The 10,366-nt window shown below is 55.6% G+C and overlaps 2 protein-coding genes across 2 annotated transcripts in view; one reads left to right on the forward strand and one right to left on the reverse strand.

Annotated features, from left to right (window-relative positions):
- The window catches only part of LOC112548580 (zinc transporter ZIP4-like), a 22,987-nt gene extending 13,997 nt beyond the window's left edge, over positions 1 to 8,990 (reverse strand). The window contains exon 1 of the mRNA XM_025194784.1: positions 8,895 to 8,990. Within this exon, the coding sequence (XP_025050569.1) occupies positions 8,895 to 8,990 (96 nt within the window). The remainder of the gene's footprint in view (positions 1 to 8,894) is intronic.
- Positions 8,991 to 10,179: 1,189 nt separating this feature from the next.
- The window catches only part of VPS28 (VPS28, ESCRT-I subunit), an 8,908-nt gene continuing 8,721 nt past the window's right edge, over positions 10,180 to 10,366 (forward strand). The window contains exon 1 of the mRNA XM_006038289.3: positions 10,180 to 10,281. The gene's annotated coding sequence lies outside the window, so the exon portion shown is untranslated. The remainder of the gene's footprint in view (positions 10,282 to 10,366) is intronic.

A 10,366-nucleotide genomic window follows, 5' to 3' on the forward strand; every position in this document is an offset into this window, starting at 1 on the left:
TCCTGTCCTCAGGTGTGGACACTTTACTCCAAAGTTTGGTGTCATCAGTAAACCTGGCCAGTCCACTTCTGACTCCAATGTCCGCATCATTAATGAAGATGTTAAAAAGTAAGGGCGCTAGGACAGAGCCTTGGGGGACCCCACCGGTCACAGCACACCAAGGCGATTGGCTCCCATCGAGCACCACCATCTGGGTCTGACCACGGAGCCAAATCCCCAGCCAGCAGATCATGGTGAGGCTGAGGCCGCAGTTAGCCAGTTTAGCCAAGAGGTGATTGTGCCGGTCCCAATGCGCACCAAGGCGGGCAGGAGTGCTAAGAAGCCCCCTTGGCTCATTCAGGGATGCCTGACAGCAAAAAAGGAGGCCTACAAACAGTGGAAGCAAGGGGCCATCACCAAGGAGGATTACACCTGCGTTGCTTGGGACTGCAGGGAGGCAGTTCGAAAGGCCACGGCAGAGATGGAGCTAGGGCTAGTGACCAGTAATTAAGGATAATAAAAAGTCCTTTTTCAAATACATAGGAAGTAATAAGAAGGTACCGGGTAACTCGGCAACCTGGTGACTGCGGCAAAGGAAAAAGTTGACCTCTTTAACGAGTTCTTTGCCTCCATATCCCTGAGCAGGGACTGGGACGTCCCCCTGACACTAGGATTGCAGGCGGGCCCAGGGGAGGCACTGCCGTGCCTAGGGCCAGGGATGACCGAGTTAGTGACCTTTTGGAGGGGCTGGACGTGTTTAAATCAGCAGGTCCGGATGCTCTTCACCCGAGGGTGCGGAGGGAATTGGCGGGGGTCATAGCGGGGGCCCTGGCACGGCTTTATGAGTGCTCGTGGGGCTCTGGCCTGGTACCAGAGGATTGGAAAAGGGTCAATGTGGTCCCCATTTACAAGAAGGGGAGAAAGGAGGACCCGGCAATTATAGACCAGTCAGTCTTACCTCGGTCCTTGGGAAGACCTTTGAGAAAATTATCCAGGAGCACATCTGCACAGGCCCAGCAAGGGAGGTAATGCTCAGGGGCAACCAACACGGGTTCATTGAGGGCAGGTCCTGCCTGACCAACCTGGTCTCTTTTTAAGATCTGGTCACAAAGTCCCTGGATGAGGGTGTCGGGGTGGATGTCATCTTCCTGGACTTTAAGAAGGCCTTTCACATGGTTTCCAACACATCCTTTAAAAAACCCTAGGCGACTGCGGCATCAACACCTACACGGTCAGATGGGTCACTAACTGTCTGGAGGGCCACACCCAGGGAGCGGTGGTGGACGGGTCTTATTCGACCTGGAGGGATGTGGGCAGTGGGGTCCCAAAGGGCTCGGTCCTCGGGCCCGCACTGTTCAACATCTTTATTAGCGATCTGGATGTGGGTGTGCAATGCACGCTGTCCAAATTCGCTGACGACACCCAGATGTGGGGCGAGGTGGGCACGCTGGAGGGGTGGGCCAGGATCCAGCTAGATCTAGACAGGTTACAGAGGTGGCGGATGAGAATAGGATGGAGTTCAGCGCAGACAAGTGCAAGGTGCTGCATCTAGGGAGAAGGAACCAGCAGCAGACCTACAGGCCGGGGAACTCCCTTCTTGTCAACAGGGATCTTAGAGTCATTGTTGATCTTGGCAAAATCTGCATATGTAAATGAGACATGTAAAACAGTGTCCCATGGGCAGGGGGTCTTCAAGAGGAGGCTGGACAGATATTTGGCTGGGGTGATATGACCCCGGCGCCCCTCCCTGGGCTCCCCGGGCTCCAGGGCACCCATTTCCTCCTGCCCCCCTGCCTGCCACCTCCCTCATCCCACCGCTTCATCCCATCAGAGAACTGGTGAAGCTGGGTTAGCAGCTGACCGCAGTCAGGGCCAGGAGTCTGCAGCTGCTTCAGGGGCGAGCCAGACCCTGCCCATGGGACACTGATTTACATGTCTCATTTACATATGCAGATTTTTGCCAGGATTAAGGGATTTTCCTTTATCCACCCCCTCCACTCGCTGCATCCATTGCTGCTCATGCTGTGGGGATCTATCAGCCAGATCCTGCAGGTGTGCTACCACGCATGAACTGTCTTGCAATCTCTATATAGGGACTATGCGCTGACCACTAAAAGGCCACAGAAACCTGCAGAGGAAGGAGGGTGGCTGCTTCCTATGCAAAGCAAGCTGGTTGCTCCACCATCAGGTCTGATGAGGCCAGATGCTTGGCGTATTGCTTGGGGGAATACTCATTAGGTATTATTAGGAGGGTGGGAGCAGCTGTGCTTGCAAAGGATGAGAAGAAAAGTGGGTCGTAGGGGTAGTAGCTTTAGGCCACAGTGTAACTGCATGGGGTAGGGGTTGCAGGCCACAGCATGGGCACGTGGGGCAGGGGGTGTAGGCCACGGCGTGACTATCTTCACTGATCCATTGCAAGAAGGGGGGGAATCCCCAGCTCGGGGGCCGGTGCTGGAGCCTGCAGACCCCAAAGCCGGGCAGCGATCCGATAAGGCAGCCCAGAGAAAGCAGTAACGAGGGCAGGTGAAAATAATGATTGGTTCATAGAGCGGGGAAGTAATGGGATCCCTGGGAGGAAGCACCGGGAGCCGGAAGAACAGGAACAGGCTTGCAGAGCACGTCAACCGGGCGTGTTGCACAACGTGGCATGCAGCCACCAGCCACAGAGCGTTGGGGGGGGGCGGGATCCATCTTGCTGGGGTCCAGGGCACCACAGCACTGGCAGGGACAGACAGGACCAAAGCCAGACAAAAACTGAGCAGGGGCCTGGGCATCGAAAGAGCTTTAAAACTTAGCCCGTAGCTTCATCCACGCTGCAGCTCAGGGATCCTCAAGCCGGGGTGCGAAGAGACCCTGTTATGGGGGCCTCCCCGCTCCTCCATAGTGCTGTTAAGCTGTCTCCTCTGAAAGCTTCTGCCTTTCTGTACATATTAGTCTCTGAGGTGCTTCAGTGTCTGGCTTCTTCCAAGTAATGACTTGCATGATAAGCCCAAGGATTTCCAGTAGGCATCCAGAGAGTCATGCACATCCTGCCCGCCGGGGGCTGGCTGAGCTCTTTGCAACAGAAGAATGAGGACATAAGACTGGGGCAGACCCAGGTCCATCCTGCCCGGTCCCCTGCGTCCCACGGGGCAGAGATCAGAGGCTGGACGGAGAGGGACCGGGTCCGAGCAGGGTTCTCCCCCGTTCCTCTCCCTGCAGCCCCCAGCATTGGGGTCCAGGCAGGGCTGGTGCAGAGGCCGTGCCCCTCGCTCCCTGCCCCAGAGCCACCGATCGATGCCCCTTTCCTCCATGCACGTGTCCAAGCCCTGGTGCATGTGGCTGAGCTCTCGGCTCCCACCGCCCCTGGGGCCACGAGCCCCCCTTTAATGCCACGTTGGGGGGAAAAGACCTCCCTGGTGTTAGCATTAAACTGCCGCCTGCTCGGTCCACGTGACGCTCGTCCCTGTCTGGTGACAGACAGTCAGTAATAAACCCCAGGGACTTTCTCATCCCCGTCGAGCGTGTTGTGGACCCTTCTCCTGCCCCCTCCAGACTGCCCAGGCCTCCTAGGAAAGCCCCTCCGAGCCGCTCCTCGTCCTTGCTGCCCTTCCCCAGGTCTCCGATCCCCTTGTGCAGGTGCAGGGCTCAGAGCTGGGAGCAGGATTCACGGTGTGGACGCCCCGTGGGATACTTCAGGATGTTGTAAACCCTTCTCCTGGCCCCCTTTCACGCATCTCTTTTCTAACCTGAGCAGACCTGGTCTCAGACCATAGTCTCTCCTCGGATTGCTCTAGTGCCGTTCTATAGTCACAACAGGAGTAAAAGCTACGAGTTGGTGTTTTCCGGGGGGGCTGTAGTCTAACGAGGTTGAGAACCAGCGCTCTGGAGGAGCAGCTGGGAATCTTGTGGTCAGTAATGGCTAACGAGAGGAAGTGGAGGGGGTAGCGAGATGCATGAGGCACGCAGAGGGGTTTCAGTCAGTGTCTGACTTCTTCCAAGTATGATTTGCATGATAAGCCCATGGATTTCCAGTAGGCATCCGGAGAGTCACGCACGTCACACAGACGTACGGCTGGAAGGGACCTCAAGAGCTCGTCAGGTCCAACATGGGATTGATTTCTCCGTGCAAAGCTGGAAAGCCCTGTCGGAGCCCGATCCAGCAGGCTGAGACCAGGTCCCACCCGGGACCCTGCAGAAGCCTCCCCTTTCTCTTTGAACTTCTGAGCCAGAAGCACCCCCTGCCCCCACGCTGCTCCGGGGCTTGGGAGAGAGCAAACCTGTTCTCAGCCCTTACTCCTTGCCAGCCAGCCACCGGCATCCACCGCAGCATACTTGTGGTGGATTAAGGTAGATGGGAACCAGTGATGAATCAGGGCAAAGGCATGTTGCAACAGGTCTCCTGCTCCTCCCTGGCTGGATGCGGGGTCTGTTGCAATGCATTTCCTCCCCACCTGAAGCTTTCACCCCCAGCCTCGCAGCTCTGTGCTCCCAGCTACCTCTGCTCGGGGGACCTGGCACATCCCGCCAGCAATAGTCCCTGCTGCCCTGTATGGCCATGCAAGGCATGCGGCCTCTGGACAGTCGGGGTCGCGTGTTATTTCCCTGCCCTGGAGGGTGGGAAGCCCGGAGCCTGCCTTTTATCCATAGATCAAAGGACCTGAAAGGTGCGGCCTTTTCAAAACTAATCTGGAATGGGCATGGGCAGATCTAGGATTTAAAAAAGGGGGTGCAGAGGCCAAGATGCATCATCATCACACATAACATGTAGTTTTCTCCAGTTAAAAATAATCAAGACTCTATAATATGATGCCAGGGACCAAGGGCTGCATCATTCCCTTTAAGGCGGAAGCCAAAACAAATGTCACCCCATTGCAACGAGTTCAAAGCAGGCTGCAGGGCTGTGACATAGGAGCTCACAGGCAGCAGCACAGTAGAGCAAAGGTTAGCCTGACTGGTGGAACATCAAGGCCCTTAAAAAAGACAAGAGGGTCGTTAGCACCTGCGGGAGGAAGAAGGGGTCAGGTGGACTTTAACGAGCTGTGAACTCGGTGGTTACTCCCCAGGGCCAGGGAAGCTCTGGAGCGCGGCCACTGGACGGTCCAGCCCAGGGCTGCTGCTCAAGCCAGGCGTCACGGGGGGCTTTCTGGAGGGGTCCTTCACTTCGGTGTCTCTGAGCTGACCTCCCCTCCCCTCGTGGCCCTACAGCCCCTGGACTCTCCCACGCCCTGCTTTAAAACGTTCTCCCCGATCCCATTAATACAGAGCTCGCACCCTGAGCTGCCTTGAGATCCTTTTGAGGGTGCTGCGGGATGCCAGGCACCCTTAGGTGTGCCAACACGATTCACAAGATAACTCAAGAGATCACAAACAGGCATGAAAACCGTTCTGCCCCGTTTGGTCTTTCTGAGGTCTTTGCAACCGCTGGTATTTTTCTGTAGGAGTGAAACTAAGAGCTGGCATTTTCGGGGAAGCAAAGTTGAGAACCGCTGATAGAAAGCAGGAAGGGGTCGACGTGTTACCCGCGGCCTCGGAGATCTGCCTGTTTATGACAAATGGACCCGACCTGCTTTCCATCACTGGATGTGACCTGAGCCGGGCCTGCTCACAACGCTTACAGTACAAACTATTGAAGACAACTGCATAGCGCAAGAGGATGGACGCTTGTGGCCGGACCGTCTGAAAAGAAATAATGAGGCGTCACTTCCAGCTGATCTTACTGTCCTTATTATGACTTTAAGCAGGCTCCTATGTCTGTGGGATGTAACTGTGAAGTATCTATCCTTGATTAATTAGCACAGCAAATATTTCTTTGCAATTAACTCACGTTTATGTGCAGGAAGAGAGATTTTCCACGTGGGCTTTGCTAGGTGTTTCCTCCTGATTTACTCTTGTTTTGCCTCAGTGGGTCCCTTGATCTCCCAAGAACGACTCCTCAAAACTTTGGGTTTTCCCAGCTGTTAATTAATGTCTTGATATGTTCCAACTTAATAGAAATGGATAACCTCTTGTTACCGAGCAAGGTCATTCAATCAGAATTGGGACTTTCTAATAACCAGTAATGAACAGTTTGATTAACGGGATTTTCCTTTTAATTGATGCTTGTGTTTCTTGATTTACACAGCTACAAGCATGCTTTGAAGATGCTGAGCTAAAGAGTATAAAAGACGAACAAAGCCGTGAACGGGGCGCGCTCCGAGGATAAGAAATCATTTTGTCAAGAATTGCTACCGCACCCAGCAGGTCTTCGGGGAGCGGATCCACGCTCGGGAAGCTGACACGACTGAGACTACCTCTTTGCCTGGACTGGTGAGATATTGCTTTTACAGCTAAATATACTGGATTTTGCTTTCGGCAAATTTAGCAGTGAATATCTGTAGTAAATAAAGCCTTCCTGTCATTCATCAAATGAGTTGTCGCGTCAGTCTTTTATACGCTAGTCCTGAATAAATCCCATTTCATCACTTAACAAGATGCAGGAAAAGCTTTTGATAGAAGGCAGAGGGGAGATGCACCTTACAGACCAACTGAACCAGACTTCTACACGGAGAAGGAGCTTTTGACGGTCAAGTGGCAGCTCTTAAAAAAAGCCTGAGATGCTTCTGCTTTCAAGAGGCACAAGTGAAGGGTGCCCACCTCACCCCTCCTCCCGGCTATGGAGCTACAACCATTTGCCTAGGGGGTCAGAAATAACCGAGGGGTTAACACAGGCCAAAAGGAACAGAAACTAGCCTTCAACACTGCTGTTACTTAACACGAACCCAATGGGTGCACTGACCAGACTACAAAAGGACGGCATACAATATGAGGAAGGGTGACTGCACCTAAAAGCTTGCTAAAAACTTTTTTCCCAGCTACTTGGTTGGTCTAATACAGGATATCACATCTACCCAAAGAACCGTGCCCAAACATGAAGTCTGGCCCGTCCGGGACTCCAGATTCACAATGAGAAGGCAGTGGGCTCTAAGTGAAAAGAGCAGGTTTAGACTGGAGATGAGGAAACACGTCTTCCCTGCTGGAGCAGGGAGGGAGTGGGGGAGACGCCGGGGAAGGGGAGACTCCCCATCACTGGAGGTGTCAAGAAGGTGGATGCTGGGTGCGGAGGATCCAGGTGCGGCAACGCCCGTGCTCTGCTGTGGGGGTTTCCCAGGCTGGACTTTGCTGTTTGCACCTATCCTCCTTCCTGCTCCATGTGTCGGGGGGGTTCAGCCTCCCACAGAGGCGCTGGGTGCTGGCTGCAGCCCGGGCTGGGCTGGGCCAATGCTCCTGCTGGCACCAACCCCGCAGGGGCCTGGCTGGGGGGTCTTGCCCGTGCACCGACGCTGCACGGGGCAGGAAGGGATTTCCCCCCTGCTCTTACTGGTGTGCACTGGGGGGGTTTGCCCTCCTCTGCAGCGGGGGCACGGCCTGGCCTGGGCTCTCTGCGGGTCCAGGCAGAGAAGGGCACAGGCAGCAAGATGCACCCCTGCTCACTCCCCTCGCACTCCCCCAGCCCCGCTCCCTGCGCTCTGCTTTCTAGAGGGGATGTGGCAGCAGTCTTCAACTACCCGAACGGCTGCCAGACTAAATCAGCCCAGTTTCCTCCACCTCGCCTCGTAAATCAGCGCCCCAGCCCCATAACCAGTATAGAAGCAGGACACTGGCTGCCGTGGCCCCCCTGCTTTCCCCGTGGTGGGGCTGGGGGTGATGTCTGTGCTGTGCCAGAGCTGGTGGTCGTTTTGCTAAGAGACTGGACAATGGATTTGTCTGGGATGGTTTGAACAAGGATGATTCTTTAACTGGGCTGATTGAGTCTGGAGAAGAGAGGACCGAGGGGGATTGAATAGCAACTTTCAACTCCCTGCAGGGGGGCTGCAAAGAGGATGGAGCTGGGCTGGTCTCAGTGGGGGCAGATGGCAGGACAAGGAGCAATGGGCTCAGGCTGCAGCAAGGGAGGTTGAGGTTGGATATTAGGAAAAACTCTGTCATGAGGAGGGTGGTGAATCACTGGAACAAATTACTCAGACCCGGTTAGACAAAGCCTTGGCTGGGATGATGTAGTTGAGGGTAGTCTTATGCCGAGTTTATGGTTGTATCAGATGGTTTGGACGGAGCTGATCCTGCCTCTGGAAGGGGCTTGGACTAGATGACCTCTGGAGATCTCTTCCAGCCCTGCTTCTCCACGACTCTATGAATTGGGGCTGGTCCTGCTTAGACTAGATGTGACCTCCCGAGCTCTCTTCCTACCTCCATGTCCTGTGATCCTGTGACTCTGCCTCAGGCAGGCAAGGGATGGGCTAGATGTGACCTCTGGAGTCTCTTCCAGCCCCACCGCTCCAGGATCCTCCGATCCATTGTACGCACAAATCCAATGCTTTGGGGCAGAGTGCCGAAAAAACCTGAAACCTCGATTTATAAGATGTTGGCATGCCGAGGAAGCCGTGCGGGGCCTGATCCTTGTTGTGGCAGCACAGCCCCGGCCCCTTCCCCGCCATCTGCCCAAGATGTGCATGCCAAGCAACATGCCTTTGCGTGCCACGCTGTGGCACCCGTGCTGGGGGTTGCCGACCCCTGGTGTAACCTATTAGCAAACACTAACAGGATACGAGCTGTGCTGGGAAAACCCCGACGGCCTTGAAACCCAGGGGCCAGACCACAGCACCGCAAAGAATCACGTCTTTGTGAACAACGTGGAATTTCCTACATTGGCACCTGGATATTTGTTTTGGCCCCTGCTAAGGCTTTTACTGAGATGCTTTCAGCACTTGGCCACCCCTCGTGTCTGGAAAGGGCCTTGCTCAACGGTGCGGACGTTTGGCGTTGTCTCCTGTTTTGCAGCGAACGGTCTCTCTGCTCCGTGCTCTTCCAGCAGCACCTGTAAAGGCAGGCGCCGCGCCTCGCCGTCCGCCGGTTCCTTTCTCAAGGCCGTGAAAAGGTTTCTGAGAAGAGTGACTCACCTTCCTCGCACAGCTTCTCCTTTTTGGGGCCAATTCCATGGACTCCAGCGTGGCGACCGCCGGGCTGGCGTGGCGCTGACGTGGCGCTTGTTCCATGTGTCGAGCCACGGGGACGAACCAGGGCTCGACCCCCACTTGGTGACAAGCGCAGCCAATGAGCTGAGCTCTTTATGGCAGCTCGTCAAAGAGCTGCTATCATCTCCCCTCCCATTACTCACCCGTGCGCCCGGCTAAGCCTACCCAGTGTCCCAGCCCCGTCCGCGGGGAACCCCCAAAGCCTCAAGGGTCCCCCTGCCGTGCCGTGCCTGATGTGCATGGGGGGAGCAAGCTCGGGTTTGAAAAAGGGGCATCATCCCGTACAGCACGCTTCTGCGGCACCCGGTTAAAAAGGAACGACGAGGAGGTGTACTAAGGGCGGCATTATTCAGCTTAAGACTGGAGCACGCGCTGTATTGCAGGCCTGAAAGCCGCCTTAGCAAAACGCTTACCATAAGCAACGTCCTTCTGCTATAACTCAAGCCACTGGTGACAAGCAACGCAAGCGGGGCCCCGTTGTGGGTGACTGTTTCATAGCCCCTGTTAGCAAGAGCATTCGAAAAGGATGTCGTTTCGGTGTCAGGCAACGGGATGCAGGCGGCAGCCTGGCAGGATGATGACTACTTTTACAGGAGATCGGTGAGTATTTATGGCCTAACCGTGCATGGGACATCCGGAAGAGTATACTTTTAAAAAAAAGTATACAAAACCTAGGAAAAAACTTCAAGTTGGTGGGAAAAGAACCAAAAACTGCTGGAAACCCAGTGCCGTGATGGACACCCGGGCAGCGGATCTCGCCCTACCCGTGGGCAGGTTTGCATAAGATTATTTGCATATGTATAACAATGGTCCGGGCTGGCTTAGAAGCTGGGTGCTGTATGCAATGGGCGCAGGCTGCAGCCAGGCAAGCTGAGGCTGGCTATCAGGAAGTACCCTTGGGCAGCGAGGAGGTGACAGCAGCGGGCACCGCGCGGGGACGAGGCCAACAAACCCAGCACCCCCATAATCTGGACGTGAGTCCCAGCCTAAGGACAGATGCAGAAGAGATGCTAATCACTATGCAATCACTATGCAAATAAGCCGTCTTCTTGGCTTCCTATTGGTCAACGCGGGTAGTCAGCCCCGCCTTCCTGGTGGGCACCGCCTGCGCTGGGCTCTGCCGCCCCCTGGCGACCGAAAGGGGAGCGACAAGGCGGGGAAGCCGGCACGTGACTCAGCTCCAGCCGGGAACCGCGCGCTGGGGGCGGGGCCGCCATGTTGCCGGAAGTGAGCGGCCCGGAAACCGGAAGTGAGCGGAGCTGGGGCCTACGGAGGCGCGGAGGTTTCGGGCTGGAAGGGGCCTCCCGCTCCGGTAGGACAGGCCGCTGCGCTCAAATAACCCGTGGCGGGGGGCGGTCCGTTCCCTGCTCCCAGGTGGGGGAGGGGCGGGGGGCTTG

This window comes from Alligator sinensis, unplaced genomic scaffold, assembly GCF_000455745.1.
Source record: "Alligator sinensis unplaced genomic scaffold, ASM45574v1 scaffold1905_1, whole genome shotgun sequence".
In the NCBI taxonomy this organism is placed as follows: domain Eukaryota; kingdom Metazoa; phylum Chordata; order Crocodylia; family Alligatoridae; genus Alligator; species Alligator sinensis.